General features: G+C 63.7%; 2 protein-coding genes and 1 long non-coding RNA gene across 3 annotated transcripts; 1 reads left to right on the plus strand and 2 right to left on the minus strand.

The window, feature by feature from the left end:
* Positions 1 to 952: 952 nt before the first annotated feature.
* Positions 953 to 3,471, minus strand: LOC129735583 (uncharacterized). The gene is made up of 3 exons (XR_008731344.1): positions 3,400 to 3,471; positions 1,201 to 1,252; positions 953 to 1,074 (listed from the first exon to the last, which is right to left on the minus strand). It is a non-coding gene; the product is annotated as an uncharacterized LOC129735583 (long non-coding RNA).
* Positions 3,472 to 3,492: 21 nt separating this feature from the next.
* LOC106631170 (leucine-rich repeat LGI family member 4-like) lies at positions 3,493 to 13,621 on the plus strand (the record flags this gene model as incomplete). The annotated part of the gene is given in 11 exon segments (XM_055704863.1): positions 3,493 to 3,644; positions 6,211 to 6,282; positions 6,998 to 7,069; positions 7,877 to 7,948; positions 9,707 to 9,778; positions 10,662 to 10,831; positions 10,942 to 11,106; positions 11,599 to 11,741; positions 11,744 to 12,109; positions 12,582 to 12,800; positions 12,802 to 13,621. Coding segments are annotated over 11 exon segments (1,587 nt in total), but the record flags the coding sequence as incomplete, so codon positions are not given.
* A 124-nt stretch (positions 13,622 to 13,745) lies between these two features.
* On the minus strand, positions 13,746 to 18,576 carry LOC129735581 (FXYD domain-containing ion transport regulator 3-like). The gene is made up of 8 exons (XM_055704749.1): positions 18,552 to 18,576; positions 17,201 to 17,257; positions 16,357 to 16,392; positions 15,714 to 15,737; positions 15,380 to 15,454; positions 14,494 to 14,524; positions 14,229 to 14,272; positions 13,746 to 13,809 (listed from the first exon to the last, which is right to left on the minus strand). The coding sequence occupies exons 2-8, from the start codon at positions 17,238 to 17,240 to the stop codon at positions 13,790 to 13,792; spliced, it is 270 nt and encodes an 89-aa protein (XP_055560724.1). The 5' UTR covers positions 17,241 to 17,257; positions 18,552 to 18,576; the 3' UTR covers positions 13,746 to 13,789.
* Between the last annotated feature and the right edge of the window lie 30 nt (positions 18,577 to 18,606).

Below are 18,606 nucleotides of genomic sequence, written 5' to 3' on the forward strand. Positions count from 1 at the left end.
CAGCCGCACACACGTGTATTAGCCGCACAGACGTCTGCACCCCCACACATGTACACCTGCACCCACGTGTGCACCCCCACATGTACACCCCCCCACATACACCTGCACACACGTGTACGCCCCCACACGTGTCGACCCGCACACACATGTACACACCTGCCCACACACGTGTACACCTCCACACACATGTACAACCCCCCACATGTAAACCCACAACACATGTGTACACCCCACACATGTACACCCCTACACACATGTGCACCCCCACACGTGTACACCCCCCCACATGTACAGCCCCACACATGTGCACCCACACACGTACACACCTCCCCACACACATGTACACACACATGTGTGCACCCACACACATGTACCTACACATGTACATCCACACCCCATACGTGTGCACCCTCCCACATGTACACCCACATGTACACCCACACACGCATGTACACCCCCCCACACATGTACACCTCCACACACATGTACAGCCCCCCACATGTAAACCCTCGACACGTGTACACCCACACACGCATGTACACCCCCACACACGTACACACCCCCATACGTGTACATCCACACACATGTACACCCACACAGTGTATACCCACACACATATGTGCACCCCCACATGTACACCCCCCCACATACACCTGCACACACGTGTACACCCCCACATGTGTCCACCCGCACACACATGTACACACCTCCCCACACACATGTACACCCCCACATGTAAACCCTCCATATGTGTACACCGTCACACATGTACAACCCACACGTGGACACCCACATGTACACCTCCACACACACATACACCCCACACACATGTGTGCACCCCCACACACATGTACACCCCCACACATGTCCACCCACACACATGTACACACACCACATGTGTACAACCCCCCACATGTACACCCCCACACACGTGTACCCCCCCACACTTGTACACCCCCACACACATGTGAACCCCCATACACATGTACACCCCCCCACACACATGTGCCCCCCTCCCCCCTGTGCCCTGCCCTCACTCACCGTAGTAGAAGCGGTCGCGCTCCTGCGGGGGCTCTGTGGGGGAGGGGCGAGTGAGGACCCCAAGTCCAGGTGTTGCCCCCTCCCCCTGCCTCCCCCCCCCCCAGGGGACCTGGGCATCTGGGGGTGACAGCCGGGCACGCGTGCCCCTTCCCCACTCACCTGCGCCAGGGGCCATGTCCTGCCCCTCCCCACACACACACGTGTGCTGGCCCTGCGGGGAGAGCACACGTGTGACATCCCGGGGTGCGTGTCACCCCCCATCCCCCCCCAGGTGACCTCGCACACGTGTGTCCCCTCTGTCACGCCTCAGCCCCCAAATGGGTCCCGTGTGGGTAGAGTGTAGCAGAACTGGGCCAAACTGGGCAAAACTGGGGGGAAACCATGAAAAGCTGGGCCAAAATGGGCTAAACTGGGCGATACTGGGCCAAACTGGGGGGAAACTGGGGGGGAAACCATGAAAAGCTGGGCCAAAATGGGCTAAACTGGGTGATACTGGGCCAAACTGGGGGGAAACCATGAAAAGCTGGGCCAAAATGAGCTAAACTAAGCAATACTGCGCCAAACTGGGGGGAAACTGGGGGGAAACCATGAAAAGCTGGGCCAAAATGGGCAAAACTGGGCGATACTGGGCCGAACTGGGGGGAAACTGGGGGGAAACCATGAAAAGCTGGGCCAAAATGGGCTAAAACTGGGTCATACTGGGCCAAAATGGGCAATACTGGGCTAAACTAGGCCAAAATGGTCTAAAGTGGGTTATACTGGGCTAAACTGGAGGAAAACTAAGGCAAACTGGGCAATGCTTGGCCAAAATAGGCTGAACTGGGCAATACTGGGCCAAACTGGGCTAAACTGGCTGATACTGGGCTAAATTTGTCTAAGCTGGGTGATACTGGGCCGAAATGGGGTAAACTGGCTGATACTGGGCCAAAATGTGCTACACTGAGCAATACTGGGCAAAAGCGGAGGAAAACCGGGGCAAAACTGGGCGATACTGTGTCAAAATGGAGTAAAATGGTTGATACTAGGCCAAAATGGGCTGAACTGGGTGATACAGGGCCAAAATGGGCTGAACTTGGTGATACTGGGACAAAATGGGCTGAACTGGGTGATACTGGGACAAAATGGGCTGAACTGGGCGATACTGGGCCAAACTGGGTAAAACCAGGCAAAATTGGGTGAAAACGAGCAGAAGTTGGGAAAACCAGGAGAATCTGGGCCAAACTGGGGCAAACTGGAGAAAATGGGGCCAAAAGTAGGAGAAAATGGGCAAAAATGGGCAAAAATAACAAAAATTTGGCCAAAATGGGCCAAACCCGTGAAAACCGGGGGAAATCCTGCGGAACTGGGCAAACTGGGGGGTGGGTTGGGCAAACTGGGAGCAACGGCCGTTGCCTGGGTGACGTGACCTTGGCCCCTCCCCTACTGTTTGCCCACGGGGTGCCCCTCCCCCCCCTTGCCAAGGGACACAGGTGTGTGTGTGGGGAGGGCACTGGGGGGATACTGGTGTCACTGGGGGTGTCACTGGGAACAACTGGTGAGCACTGGGGCTTACTGGGGCAATGCAGGCAGGAACTGGGAGCTACTGGTTGCTTACTGGTGGAGTCACTGGCATCATGGGGAGGCACTGGGGTTAGTGGGGGGACACTGGGGTAAGCGGGGGGGGTCACTGGGAACTACTCGGGGCTTACTGGTGGAGTCACAGGGGGTCAGTGGAATTACTGGGGAAAAGTGGTGTTACTGGTGGGGGTACTGGTCACTGGGAGATACTGGTGAGCATTGGGGGTTACTGGGGAGGTGCAGTGCAGGTAGGAACTAGGAGCTACTGGGGACTTACTGGTGGAGTCACTGGGGGTCACAGGGAGGCACTGGGGTTACTTGTTAGTGCACTTGGAGCTACTGGGAGTTACTGGTGAGCACTGAAAACTACTGGTACAGGGCAGGGAGGAGCTGGGAGCTACTGGCGGCTTACTGGTGGAGTGGCTGGGGGTCACAGGGAGGCATTGGGGTTACTGGTGGCTTACTGGGGTTACTTGTTGGCACACTAGGAGTTACTGGGAGTTACTGGTGAGCACTGGGGCTTACTGGGGCAGGGCAGGGAGGAACTGGGGGGTACTAGTGGCTTACTGGTGGAGTCCCTGGGTGTCGCGGGGAGGTTACTGGGAGGTTACTGGGGTTACTGGGAGGTTACTGGGGGGTGGGGTGGGCATCACTTGCAGCTACTGGGAGACCTGCAGGGAGGAACTGGGGCCCAAGGCGCGGTGTGTCCCCACCCCCCACCTGGGTCCCCCCAAGGGCAATGTCAGGGGTGGGGGAAGCAGCCCCCCAACCCCACCCCCCAACCCCCCCTCCCCCCAATACCTGGCTGCCCGGATGCCTGGGTCCCTCGGACGCCTGTGTGCCCCCCTCCCTCCCCTCGCTTGGGTGTACCCCCCCCCGCCCCCGCATGTTATTTTTACCCTCAGTCCCGGCAGCCGAAATACCCGGTGGCGTCAGCGGGGTGGCACGCGGCTGCGCCTGAGTCCCCTACCCCCCCCCCCCCCCAGTAACACCAGTGTCCTGCCAGTAACCCCAGTGCCTCCACGTGACCCCCAGCCACTCCACCAGTAAGGCACCAGGACCTCCCAGTCCCTCCCTGCCCTGCACCAGTAATTCCCAGTGCTCACCAGTAACTCCCAGTAGCTCCCAGTGAACCCCCAGTAACCTAGCCAGTACCACTCCCAGTAACTCCCAGTGCCCCCAGTCACCTCCCAGTGCCCCCCCAACACCCCCTCAGTCCTGCCCTCCCCCAGTGCCTCCCAGTACCACTCCCAGTAACTTCCAGTGCCCCCAGTTGCCTCCCAGTACCCCCCAGTAGCCCCCCATTGCCTCCCAGTAACTCCCTGCTACCTCCCAGTCCCCCCAGTAACCCCTCAGTCCTACACCCCCCCAGTGCCTCCCAGTAACTCCCAGTGCCACCCATTGCCTCCCAGTCCCCTCCCAGTACCCCCCCCAGCACCCCCTAGGTCCTGCCCCCCCCCCAGTCCCTCCCAGTAACTCCCCAGTACCAGTCCCAGTGTCTCCCCAGTGCCCCCCCATCACCTCCCAGTAACTCCCCAGTGCCCCCAGTAACCCCCACCCCCCGGACAAGGTCCCCCTTGTCCCTCCCTCGGCCTCGCGCCAGGGGCCAACAGCGGCTCCATTGTCCGGGGGGGGTGGGTGGGGGGTGGGGCCGAGGGGTGGGGGAGGGGCGGCCACACCCAGACCCCAGGCCCCGCCCACCGGCCCCGCCCACCCCACGCCGCGATCGGGAGCGCCGCAGCCCAGAGCCGGGGCTCTTGTTTTTTTTTTTTTTTGGGCGGGGGGGGGAAAAACTGGGATTTTGGGGGGGGGGGGTTATTGGGGGGGCAGATCGGGGGGGTACGTGGGGGGGGGCTGCTTGGGGGCAGTTTTGGGGGGCATTTTGAGAGGGGAAGATTTTGGGTGGCAGTTTTAGGGGGATTTGGGGGGGCTTTTGGGGGGGATTGGGGGGGGCAGGTTTAGGGGGTCTGTTTTGGGGGGAATTTTTGGGGGGGCATTTTTAGGGGGGATTGGGGGGGCTTTTTGGGGGGATTCGGGGGGCAGGTTTAGGGGGGTCTATTTTGGGGGGGCATTTTAGGGGGGCAGTTTTAGGGGGTAATTTGGGGGGGTAAACTCTGGGGGGAAGTTCAGGGGGGTCTTTTTTTTGGGGGGAGGGGGGTCGAAATCGCGGGGGAGTCCATGGGGGCGGGGGGCTGGGGGAGGCCCCCCCTCCTGCTGCTGGTGCTGCTGGTGGTGGTGGGGCAGGGGGGGGCGGGGGGGGTCATTCCTTTTGGGGGCGGGGTCCCGGGGGGAGGGGGGGTCCCTCCGGGGGGGGGGGCGGGGGCTGCCCCGGGGGGTGCGAGTGCGACCGGGGAGAGCGCCCTCTGCCGGGGGGGGGGCGGGGTTGCCCCGGGGGCTGCCCCCCCGCCTGGCCACGCTGTGAGTGACCCCCCCCCCTTTGGGGACTCTCCCCCCCTTGGGATCCCCCCCCCCCCCCGCCCCCCCCTTGGGGACCCTACCCTCTCTAGGGACCCCCCCCTCCCTCGGGACCCCCCCCTCCCTGGGGGACTCCCCCCTTGGGACCCCCCCCCTTCCCCTCCCTGCTGTCTGCTCCTGGGACCCACCCGCAGCCCCCACCCCCCCTCCGATTTGGGACCTCCATAGGACCCCCCCCCAACTGGGACCCACCCCCTTGATACCCCCATGGGACCCCCCCCCCCCCTTTTGGAACCTCTATGGGACCCCCCCCTCCATGCACCCCCCCCTCCTTGATATCCCCATGGGACCCCCCCCCTTGGACCCCCCCCTTGATACCCCCATGGGACCATCCCATGGGACCCCCCCCCCTTTTTGGGACCTCCATGGCCCCTCCCCCCTCCATGCGACCCACCCCCCCCTTGATACTGCCATGGGACCCCCTCCCCCATGGGACCCCCCTCCCTCATGGGACCCCCCCATGCCCCCCCCCCCTTCGTGACCCTTTCTTACCCCCCCCCCCATGGGAACCCCAACCCCCGAGAACCCCTCCCCTCCCCCCCCCCGGGCACCCCTGACGTTATGCCAGGAAGCTCCACCCCCTACTTGGGAGGGAACTGGGACCAGTGTGGGGTCCAGACTGGGAGCGGGGGAGGGGCTGAGAGGAGGGGGATGGGGCTGGATTTTCCCAGTTTAGGTCAGTTCAGGATTGGTTCAGCCCAGTTTGAGGCTTGTTTAACCCAGTTTGAGCCTGGTTTCTCCCAGTTTGCCCCAGTTCAGCCCTTGTCTCCCAGTTTAGCCCAGTACAGGACTGGCCTGGCCCAGTTCAAACCTGGTTTTCCCCCAGTTTAGCCCAGTTTGAGGCTGGTTTAGCCTAGTTTGAGACTGGATTAGCCCAGTTTGGCCCAGTTCAGCCCTTGTCTCCCAGTTTAGCCCAGTGCAGGACTGGCCTGGCCCAATTCAAACCTGGTTTTCTCCCAGTTTAGCCCAGTTCAGGGCTGATTTGCCGCAGTTTGCCCCAGTTTTGCACTGAGCTGGCCCAGTCCAGCTCAGTTTGGCACTCCTTTCTCCCAGTTTTAGCCCAGTTCAGGACCCTCCTGTCCCAGTATGACACCTGTCCTCCCCCCAGTTTGGCCCAGTTTAGCCCTGTTTGTGCAGGTCCCTGGTGCGGTGGCACATCGATGTCCTGGGTGAGGGCAGCTTCCGTGACACCCCAGCCCTGCAGTTGCTGTAAGGTCCCCATGGTGTCCCCAAGGTGTCCCCAGGCTTGCCAGGCCACCCCCACAGTGTCCCCAAGGTCCCCATGGTGTCCCCAAGGTCCCCACGCCATCCCCAATGTGTCCTAAACGTGCACATGGTGTCCCACCAGTGTCCCCCGGGTCTCCATGCCAGCCCCACAGTGTACCCAAGGTCCCCACACTGTCCCCAGTGTGTCCCATCAGTGTCCCCAAGGTCTCCATGCAACCCCCACAGTGTCCCCAAGATCCCCATGGTGTCCCACCAGTATCCCCAAGCTCTCCAGACCACCCCCACCATGTCCCCAAGGTCCTCACACCATCCCTAACGTGTCCCAGCGTGTCCCTATGGTGTCCCATTGGTGTCTCCAACCTCTCCAGGCCACCTCCAACATGTCCCCAGGGTCCCCACACCATCCCTAAGGTGTCCCCAACATGTCCCCAGGGTCCCTGAGGATGTCCCCAAGGGCCCTGTGGTCTCCTCAGGGTGTCCCCAAGGGCCCCAAGAATGTCCCCAAGGGCCCTGTGGTCTCCTCAGGGTGTCCCCAAGGTCCCTGAAGTGTCTCTAAGGGTGTCCCCAAGGTCTCCAGGCGGTCCCCAAGGTCCTCAGGTGCCCTCAGAGTCCCCCTGACAGTCTCCAAGGTACCCAGGGGGTGGCAGTGGGGTGTCCCTAGGGTGTCCCCGGGGCTGGCACTGGGGTGTCCCCACAGGTTGGTCACTGCTGGGCGCCTGGGGACCATCGGAGATGGGGCCTTCGCAGGGCTGGTGCTGCTGGAGTACTTGTGAGTGGTACTGGGAAGGGCTGGGAGGCACTGGGTTGCCTGGGAGGGGACTGGGAGGCACTGTGGGGCACTGGGAGGCACTGGTGGGCTGGGAGGCAGTGGGAAGCAATTGGAGGGGACACTAGGATTTACTGGGAGGCACTGGGTTGCACTGGGAGGCACTATGGGGGGACTGTGGGGGGCACTGGGAGGCACTGGTGGACTGGGAGGAAGTGGGGAGCAATTGGAGAGGACAAGAGGATTTACTGGGAGGCACTAGGTTGCACTGGAAAGGGACTAGGAGGCACTGGAGGACATTGGGAGGCACTGGGTTGCACTGGGAGGGGACTGGGAGACACTGTGGGGGACACTGGGAGGCACTGTGGGTCACTGGGAGGCACTGGTGGGCTGGGAGGCAGTGGGGAGCAATTGGAGGGGACACTAGGATTTACTGGGAGGCACTGGGTTGCACTGGGAGGGGACTGGGAGGCACTGTGGTGGACACTGGAAGGCACTGGGGGGCACTGGTAGGCACAAGTGGGCTGGGAGGCAGTGTGGAGCAATTTAGGACACTAGGATTTACTGGGAGGCACTGGGTTGCACTGGGAGGGGACTGGGAGGCACTGGGAAGGACACTGAGAGGCACTGGGTGGCACTGGGAGGCACTGGTGGGCTGGGAGGCACTAGGGGGCAATTGGAGAGGACACTAGGATTTACTGGGAGGCACTGGGAGGGGACTGGGAGGCAATGGAGGTATTGGGGGGAACTGGGGAGGGCATGGGATGTACTGGGGAGCACTGGGGGTGCCAGCGGCGCTGGTGTCCCCAGGTTCATCGAGGACAATGACGTGGGGACAATCGCCCCCACGGCGCTGCGGGGTCTCCGGGGGCTGCTTTACCTGTGAGTGACATTTTGGGACACCCTGGGGACACAGTGGGGACATGGGGGGTACCCGTGGGGACACCCTGGGGACACACTTAGGGACACCCCAAGGACACTGGGGATGCCCTTGGGGGCACCCTGGGGACACATTTAGGGACACCCTGGGGACACTGGGGATGCCCTTGGGGACACCCTGGGGACACACTTAGAGACACCCTGGGGACAACCCAGGGACACTGGGGATGCCCTTGGGGACACCCTGGGGACACACTTAGGAACACCCTGGGGACACTGGGGATACCCTTGGGGACACCCTGGGGACAACCCAGGGACACTGGAGATGCCCTTGGGGACACCCTAGGGACACATTTAGGGACACTCTGGGGACACCCTGAAGACACTGGAAACAACGCAGGGACACACTGGGAACAGTGGGGATGCCCTTGCGGACATCCTGGGGACATTAGGGACACCCTGGGGACACCCTAGGGATACTGCCCTTGGGGACACTGGGGACACTCCAGGGGTGGCATGGGGACAACCCTAGGGACACCTTGATCCACTGGGGACACTGGGAATGACACAGGGACACACTGGGAACAGTGAGGATGCCCTTGGGGAAACCCTGGGGACACTGGGGACATCCTGGGGACACCATAGGGACACTAGGGATGCCCTTGGGGACACCCTGGGGACACTCCGGGGACACTGGGAACACCCTAGGGACACTGGGGACATCCTTGGGACACCCTGTGGACATTGGGGACAGCCTGAGGACACTGGGGACACCATAAGGACACTGGGGATGCCCCTGGGGACATCCTAGGGACATTGGGGACACGTTGGGGACACACTTAGAGACACCCTGGGGACACTGGAAATACCCTAGTGACACCGGGAACACTCCAGGGACAGCATGGGGACAACCTTAGGGACACCTTGTCCCACTGGGGACACCGGGGAACAACACAGGGACACACTGGGAACACCGGGGATGCCCTTGGGGACACACTTAGAGACACCCAGGGACACTGGAGATGCCCTTGCGGACATCCTAGGAACATTGGGGACACCCTGAGGACATCCCATGGACACTGGGGACACTGGGGATGCCCTTGGGGACACCCTGGGGACATTGGAGACACCCTGGTGACACTGGGGACACCCCAGAGACACTGGGGATGCCCTTAGGGACACCCTAGGGACACTCCAGGGGCAGCATGGGGACACACTAGGGACATCCTGGGGACACTGGGGACACCCCTAGGGACAGTGGGGACACTCTGAGGAAAACACTGGGAACAGCCCAGAGACACTGGGAACAGCCCAGAGACACTGGGGACACCCTAGGGACACTGGGGATGCCCTTGGGGACACACTTAGGGACACCCTGGGGACACCCCAGGGACACTGGAGACACTCCAGGGGTAGCGTGGGGACAACCCTAGGGACACCTTGTCCCTCTGGGGACACTGGGACACACTGGGAACAGTGGGGATGCCCTTGGGGACGCCCTGGGGACACACTTAGGGACACCCTGGGGACACCCCAGGGATATCCCATGGTGGGGGGGACATTGGGGACATTGGGGATACTATGGGGATACTATGGGACACTGGGGAGGGCTGGGGGACACTGAGGAGACCCTGGAGCACCCCTGGGGACAGCCTGGGGACACTGGGGACAGCCTGCCCCCCCCCAAGGCTTGCCCTCGCCCTGTGTCGGGGTGTCCCCATGTCTCCTGTCCCTATGTCCCCTGTCCCCGTGTCCCTGCAGGAGCCTGGCCAACAATCGCCTGGAGACGCTGCCCCGGGGGCTCTTCCAGGGGCTGGAGACACTGACCCAGCTGTGGGTGACATGGGGACATGGGGGGGGGGGGGCTTGGGGGGACATGAGGGGCATGGGGGCATGAGGACACACGGGGACATGGAAGGACAGGGGGGACACACAAGGGGACATGGTGGGGGGGACATGGTGGGACATGGGAACACACAAGGGGACATGGGGGACATGGGGACACACAAGGGGACATGGTGGGGGGACATGGTGGGACATGTGGGGCGTTGGGACATGGGCTGGGGGACATGGGATATGGGGACACACGGGGGGGACATGGAGGAGATGGGATATGGGACATGGGGACACACAAGGGGACACGGGGGACATGGGGACATGCAAGGGGACATATGGGGACATGGAGGGATGGGGGGGACATGGGGACACAAGGGGCCTTGGGGGACATGGGGACATGCAAAGGGACACAGAGGGACATGAGGGGCATGGGGACATGGAACATGGGGACACACAAGGGAACAGGGGGGACATGGGGAGATGCAAGGGGACATATGGGGACATGGAGGGACACACAAGGTGACATATAGGAACAGGGGGGACATGGGGACACACAAGGGGACAATGCAGGGGACATGGAGGGACATGGGGACGCACAAGGGGACAGGAGGACATGAAGGGACACACAAGGTGACATTTGGGAACAGGGGGACATGGGGGGACGTGAGGGGTGTGGGGACATGGGGGATGTGGGACATGGGGACACACAAGGGAACAGGGGGGACATGGAGGGACAGGGGGCGACGTGTCCTGTGGGTGACACTGGGGTGTGCACCGGCTGTTACTGGGAGGCACTGGGAGGGGACACGGGGGATCTGGGGGTGGGGTGGGGGTGGGGGTGTGTCCCCCCCCAGGCATGTGTCTGACAGGTGGGGGGCAGGGACCTGCGGGGCAACCCCTTCCAGTGTGACTGTCACCTGCGGTGGCTGGTCACCTGGCTGAGCAGCGTCGCCCCCCCCACCGAAACGGGGCGCTGCCGGGGACCACAGCCCCGCCAGGGGACCCCCCTGGCCCAGCTCCAACCCCGCGACTTCCACTGCCATGTCTCCGGTACGTCCCCATGTCCTCCCCCCTGGGTGGGGGAGGGGGGTGATGGTGAGGGGGGACCCCCCCCCCATGAAGGAACTGATGGGATTATTTTTGGGGGGGGGCTCTCCTAGAGTTGCGCCCCTTCCAGTCGCTGCCGTTCTCCTCGCTGGCGGTGGAGGCCTTCGCCCTGGGGGGGCACCCAGGGGTGGTCTTGGCTCAGCCCTTTGCCGGCGCCTGTGCCCTCCTGGAGTGGGACCAGTTGGCCGGGCGCTTCCGAGCTCCCACCATCATCAACGGTGAGTCCTGACGTCCCAAAACCCACCTGGATTAGGAGGAATCCCCAAAAGATCCAGGGCAACCCCAAAAAAGTTCAAGGAAGGGGCCAAGAAGGGTCTGAGGAACCTCAAAAATGGTCTGAGGGACCTCAAAAATGGTCTGAGGGACCTCAAAATGCCCTTGTGGACAACAAGGTCACCTCTGAGGTCGCCCCACTGTCCTTGTAGGGTCACCACCATCACCACCACCTCAACCCCAATGTCCCCATGTGGTCACCACCATCACCATCACCCCAACCCCAGCGTCTCCATGGGGTCACCACCATCACCTGACCCAACGTCCCCATGGGGTCACCACCATCACCATCACCACCATCACTCCAACCCCAACATCCCTGTGGGGTCACCACCATCCCCATCCCCACCATACATCCCCCTGCCCCCAACCCCCCACCCCCTGCTCCTCTCCCCCCTCCCCCATCCTCACGTCCCCCCATGTCCTTGTCCCTGCAGGTTCCTCACCGGTGGCCTGCCACCCCCTGCAGCTGGGGGGGGCGCTGGTGGTGGTGGTGGCCCAACTTGGGGGGGGCTCGGCCGTCTGGCGCCGCGCTGGTGGCCCCCGGCGCCCCCTTCGTCCGGCTGCAGGCGCTGGGCAGTGGTCGGTTTGCGACGTCCCCACGCGGTGGCCAGCGCCCGCCTTGGGGGTCACTGGTACCTTGGGGTGGCCGACAGCTCCAAGGGAGGGACCAGCACCCTATTCCGCTGGGGGGGGAGGGGCTTCTACCCCCACCAGGCCCTCCGGCCGTGGCACCGCGACACCCACCTGGAGTTCCTGGAGCTGGGGGGCCGGCCGGCCTTGGTGGTCTGCAGCGGGACGCGGAGGCCGCTGGTCTACCGGTGGAGTGGAGGGTCCTTCGCCCCCCACACCGACATCCCCCACGTGCCCGACGTCTATGCTGCGAAGCACTTCCGCCTGCGGGGCCACGTCTTCCTCTGCCTGACCCGCTTCCTGGGGGATGCCAAGGTGAGGGGGGGGCATGGGCTCATGGGGGCCCACCAGGGTCATGAGTCCATGGGGGTCATCACGTGTTCATGGGGGTCCATCAGCATGCTGTGCTCATGGGGGGGCCACCAGGGTCATGAGTCCATGGGGGTCATCACACGTCCATGGGAGTCTTATCACCATCACATGCCCATGGGGGTCTCTCAGCATCACGTGTCCATGGGGGTCATCACATGCCCATGGGGGTCTACCAGCATCACGTGCTCATGGGGGGCCACCAGCATCATGAGTCCATGGGGGTCATCATGTGTTCATGGGAATCTATCACCATCACATGTTCATGGGGGGCCACCAGCACTGTGGGTCCATGGGGTCCATCACACGTCCATTGGGGTCTATCACCATCACGTGTTCATGGGCGGCCAACACCATCGAGGGAACCCTCCCCATGCTTCCCACCCCTCCCCCCCTTCCCATGTTTCTCCGCACCCAGGTGATGCGCTGGGAAGGCTCCATGTTCCGGGAAGTTCAGCAGGTTCCGGCGCGCGGCTCCATGGTCTTCCAACCCTTGGCCTTGGCCGGCCACCGCTACGTCATCTTGGGCAACGACTACGCCCCCAGCCGCGTCTACCGCCTTGGTCCTGGTGGCCACCTGGAGGCCACCCAGGAGCTACTGGCCCCCACGCCCCGCGCCTTTGCCCCCTTCTCCTTGGGGCCACCGCCATTTCCTGGTGGCCTCCAGCTTCAAAGGGGCCACCCAGATCTACCGCCATGTCACCGTTGACTTGGGGTCTTGAGGGGATGGCAGGTGGCGCAGGGTGGTGGCTGAGGGACACGGGGGACATCAAGTGTGACATCAGTGTGGAGCTGGGGATCTGGGGATGTTCACTGGGATGTCGTGGTGGACCTGCCACCTGTGGGACATGGTGGCATTGTGGGCCTGGGGGACCTGAAGGACATGGGGACATCAGCTGTCACCTCATCATGGACATGGGGACATCAACCATCGTGGACCTGGCCATCTGAGAGACGTGGCCTTCAGCCATCCCATCTCCATCTCACCTGAGGGACATGAGGACATGGGGACACCAACCATTGTGTCACCTTGCCATGGGCCTGGGTGTCTGAAGGACGTAGGGACATCAGTTTCCAGGTCATTGTCCACCTGGGTGGCAAAGGGACATGGGGGACATGGGCCATCATGTCACTGGGGACATCCTGTCACCTCTTGGTGCCACCATCACCCTGATGTCCCCAAGGCCACCATCAACTTCATGATGCCCTGTCACCTCCTGGTGCCACAACCTCCCCGATGTCTCCAAGGCCACCATCAACCTCATCACACCCTGTCACCTCCAGGTGCCACCTTCCACCCCGCCTTGTCCCCAGCCACCACTGGTGGCTCCTTGTCCCTCTGTCCCCTTCTTGTCCCCCGTGATGCCACCACCACCACCAAGGACACCCCCTCCCCCACAATTAACCCAATTTACATTTTTTAACATTTTTTTATTAATCAATTTCCCCTTTTCCGTGTTTTTTTTTTTGTTTGTTTTTTTTGGGGGGAGGGGGTTCACCCCCAAATAAACCCGCTCCTCTCCCTCCCCCACCCTGCCTGCTGGTGTCACTGGGGCCACCCAGACACTGGGGTCGCCCCTCCCCCCCCCCCCCCCCCCCCAGGCTTGGGGACACGTGGGGGACACCTCAGCACGTGGTGGCAGCTCCTGCGGAGAGGTGAGGGGTCAGGGGGCACCCAGACACTCAGTATTCAGGACCCCCCCCCCCAGCCACCTGGGACTCCCCTGGACACCTGGGACCCCCCCACCCACATGCCTGGGACACCACCCCCCCCAGGACACCTGGGACCCCCCCCTAACAGGTCACCCAGGAACCCCCCTGGCCACCTGGGACCCCCCACCTGGTCACCTGGGACCCCCTCCCGGGTGCCTGAGACCCCCCCGGACACCGGGACCCCCCCCCGCCGGACACGCGGGACCCGCCCCCCCCCCCCCTCCCAGACAGGGCACCCGGGACCCCCCACCTGGTCACTTGGGATCCTCCCCCCGGGTGTCTGGGATCCCTCCCCCCCCCCCCCCCCCACCCCCCCCCGTCACCTGCACCCCCCCGGGGTGGAGGGGGCTTACAGGGCCAACCAGGTGTGATGCCTCTGGGGGGGGACGGCGGCGGCTGTGGGGGAGGGAGGCAGGGGGGCTGTGACCCTGCCATGTTCCCCCCCCACCTTGGGGACACCCCTGTTACCCCCTTAGGGACACCGCTGCCCTCCCCCTTGGGGACCTCCTTGCCACCCCCTTGGGGACATCCCTGCAGCCTCCCCTGGTGACACCCTTGTGCCCCCCGCCCCCCCCCCCCCCCCCGCCATGTCCCCCCCATGTCCCCTCCTGTCCCACCTGGCTTTGCTCCGGCACTTGCACTTCCCACCTGCAGGGGACGTCAGAGGGGACAGCTGGGGGGGAGGGGTGACATGCCACCCCTCCAGGGGACATCGAACCCAGGGGATTCCTCAGAGACCCCCCCAGTGACATGGAACTCCCCCCCAAGGGACACAGGGACCCCCTAGTGACACAGGGACACCCCCCCCAGTGACATGGGGACCTTCCAGGTGACAGGGGGACCCCCCCACGTGACACAGGGACCCCCCCCCCCAGTGACACATGGGGACTCTCAGGTGACATACTCCCCCCCCAGGTGACAGGGGGACCCCCCCCAAATGATACAGGGACCCCTTAGTGACATGGGGGACACCCCCAGTGACACAGGGCCCCCCCTGGTGACATGGGACACCCCTGGTGACAAGGGGACACCCCCCTCCAGTGACATGGGGACCCCCCCAGTGACACATGGGGACTCCCAGGTAACATCCCCCACCCCCACCCCCCGGGTGACAGAGGGACCCCCCAAGTGACCTTCCCCATTGACAATGGGACCTTCCAGGTGGCACAGAGACCCCCCTGGTGACACGGGGACACCCCTGGTAACATGGGGACTCCCCTTAGTGACACATAGGGACTCCCACGTGACATACACCCCCCCCCCCCAGGTGACACCGTGACACCCTAAGTGACACAGGGACCCCCTAGTGGCACAGGGACCCTCCTGGTGACACAGGGACCCCCCTGGTGACACAGGGACACTCCAGGTGGCACAGAGACCCACATGGTGACACGGGGACACCACTGGTGACATGGGGACCCCCCCCCAGTGACATGAGGACCCCCCCCGGCGACACGGGGCCCCCCCCAGGTGACACGGGGACACTCCCCAGGTGACACTCACTGAGGAGGACGATGATGCCGATGACACAGAGGACAGCGGCCAGCGCCAGCCCTGTCACCCGCAGGCGGTGCCAGTCTGGGGGGGTGTGGACACGGTGGGGACCCCCCTGTCACCCCCCCTTGGGGACACCCCTGTTACCCCCCCTCAGGGACCCCCCCCATCACCACCCCCCCCTTGGGGCCCCCCTGTCACCCCCCCAGGGCCCCCCCTGTCACCCCTCCCTTGGGAACACCCCTGTCACCCCCCCCAGGGACCCCCACTGTCATCCCCCCCCTTGGGGCCCCCCCTGTCACCCCTCCCTTGGGGACACCCCTGTCACCCCCGTCCCACTCACCATACTGGAAGGGACTGGCGGCATCTGGTGGGGAGGGGGAGGGGTCAGTCCCCTGGTGGGACACCAGTATGGACTACCCCCCTCCCAGTACCACTCGCTCCCATTCTCAGTATGGCTCCTCCCCGCTCCCAGTATCACCCACCCCCCTCCCAGTATCACCCGCTCCCATTCCAAGTATGGCTCCTCCCTGCTCCCAGTATGACACCTCCCCCCGCCCCCCCCCAGTATCACTCGTTCCCAATCCCAGTATGGCTCCTCCCCGCTCCCAGTATGACAACCCCCTCCCAGTATCACCCACTCCCATTCCCAGTATGGCTCCTCCCTGCTCCCAGTATGACACACACACACACCCCAGTATGGCTTCTCTCCCCTCCCAGTATCGCACACCCCCCAGTATGGCTCCTCCCCGCTCCCAGTATGACCCACACCCCCCCAGTATCACTCGCTCCCATTCCCAGTATGGCTCGACCCTGCTCCCAGTATGACACGCACACCCCAGTATGGCTTCTCTCCCCTCCCAGTATCACATACCCCCCAGTATGGCTCCTCCTTGTTCCCAGTATGACACACACACCCCAGTATGATCCCCCTCCCATTCCCAGTACAGCCCCTGCCCCCCTCCCAGTTTGTCCCAGTTACTCACCGGGGGTCTCTATGTTCCCTCTCACTGGGGACAGAACTGGGGAGAGAGCAAAAACCAGTTGCAGAGGCTCAGCTGGCCCAGTACCCTCCCAGTTCCCCCCAGTTCCTTCCCAGTTCCCCCAGCTTCCCTCCCAGTCACCCCAATTGCCCCTAATTCTGCCTCCCAATTCCCTCCCAGTTATTGCGAGTTCACCCCAGTCATTCCCAGTTCCCGGCCAATTACCCCCAGTTCTTCCCAGTTCCCTCCCAGTTCTGCCTCCCAGTTCCCTCCCAGTTCCCCCCAGTTCAGCCTCCCAGTTGCCTCCCAATTACCCCCAGTTCTGCCTCCAAGTTCCCCCCAATTATTCCCAGTTCCCTCCCAGTTCCCTCCCAGTTATTCCCAGTTCACCCCAGTCACTCCCAGTTCCCAGCCAATTACCCCCAGTTCTTCCCAGTTCCCTCCCAGTTCCCCCCGGTTCGGCCTCCCAGTTCCCTCCCAATTACCCCCAGCTCTGCCTCACAGTTCTCCCAGTTATTCCCAGCTCCCTTCCAATTCCCCCCAGTTCTGCCTCCCAGTTCCCCCCAGTCATTCCCAGTTCCCTCACAATTACCCCCAGATCTCTCCCAGATCCCCCAAATTCCCTCCCAGTTCCCCCCAGTCATTCCCAGTTCCTCCCAGTTCTGCCTCCCAGTTCGCCCCAGTTCCCCCCAGTTCGGCCTCCCAGCTCCCCCCAGTCCTGCCTCCCAGTTCCCCCCAGTCATTCCCAGTTCCCTCACAATTACCCCCAGATCTCTCCCAGATCCCCCAAATTCCCTCTCAGTTCCCCCCAGTCATTCCCAGTTCCCCCCCAGTCACTCCCAGTTACCTGCCAGCAGCACCAGGACCCTGAGTGTGCCCCACACCATCTTGTGACCTTTGACCCCTGGAAGGGGGGAGGGGGTCCTTGAGGATTCAGGTCCCCCCTCCCCTCCCCCTCCCCCCACCCCCACGAGCCCAGCGTCTGGGTGGGGGAGGGGTGGGTGACTCACAGCGGATTCCGGAGTGGGGCGTTGGTGGGAGGCGAGGGCACCCTGGGGGGGGCGGCCCTGGGGGGAGGGGTCCCCGAGGTGGGGGGTGTCATTTGGGGAGGGTCCTTTTGGGGGCAGGGTCCCTTGGGGGGGGTCCCTCGGGGGGAGTGTCCCTTAAGGGGGGTGTCCCTTTGGGGGGGGTGTCACTTGGAGGGCATCCCTTCGGGGGGGGGGGTGTCCCTGAAGGGAGGTGTCACTTGGGGGGGGTCCCTTTGGGGGGGAGTAGGGGGGGGGTCCCTCTAGGGGTGGGGGTCACTTAGCGGGGGGGGGTCCCTTGGGGGGGGTGTCACTTGGGGGGGTTCCCTTCGTGGGGAAGTCCCTTAAGTGGGGTGTTTCCTGTGGGGGGGTGTCCCTTTGGGGGAGGTCCCTCTGGGGGAGGGTCCCTTGGGGGAGGCAGGGTCCCTCGGGGGGAGTAGGGGAGGTCCCTCGGGGGGGGGTCCCTCTAGGGGTGGGGGTCACTTGGCCGGGGGGGGTGTCACTCATGGGGGTCCCTTGGGGGGAGGGTCTCTTAGGGGGGTGTCTTGGGGTGGGGGCCCTCGGGGGGTTCCCTTGGGGTGGTGGTGGGGACCCTTAGGGGTGGGGGTCCCTTGGGGGGGACCTCCTGGGGGGACATGGGGGTCCCGGAGCAGGGTCACCCTAAGGGGCATGGGGGTCACCCCTGGGGGGACATGGGGGGGGTCACCCTGGGGGGACATGGGGGTCACTTTGGAGGGACATGGGGGTCCCCTGGGGGACATGGGGACACACACACACATGGGGGTCCCAGAGACGGTGTCACCCTGGGGGGGGATATGGGGGACCCCCTGGTGGGATATGGGGGTCGCAGAGCTGGGGACACCCTGGGGGACATGGGGGGGTGTCACCCTTGGGGACATGGGGGTCCCTGAGCCGGGGTCACCCCTAGAAGACATGGGGGTCCCCTGGGGGGACATGTGGGGGGTCACCCAAGGGGACACGAATGTCCCGGAGCCGGGGTGTGTCCCTCCCCCCTAGTCCTGCCCTTGTAAGGAGGGACGCCCCCCCCCCCAGGGAACCCCTCTCCCCCCCAGGGGACCCTACACCCAGGGGACCCCCCCCAGGTGACACCGCCACCCCCAGGGGACCCAGGTGTACGGGGGGGGGTGGTGGGGGTGGAGGGGCCCATCTCACCTCCCTGCACCAGCAACGGGTAGAACAGGAATTGGGGGGGGGGGGGGAGGGGAGC

The sequence above is a fragment of the Falco cherrug genome, chromosome 3 (genome assembly GCF_023634085.1).
Source record: "Falco cherrug isolate bFalChe1 chromosome 3, bFalChe1.pri, whole genome shotgun sequence".
NCBI lineage: Eukaryota > Metazoa > Chordata > Aves > Falconiformes > Falconidae > Falco > Falco cherrug.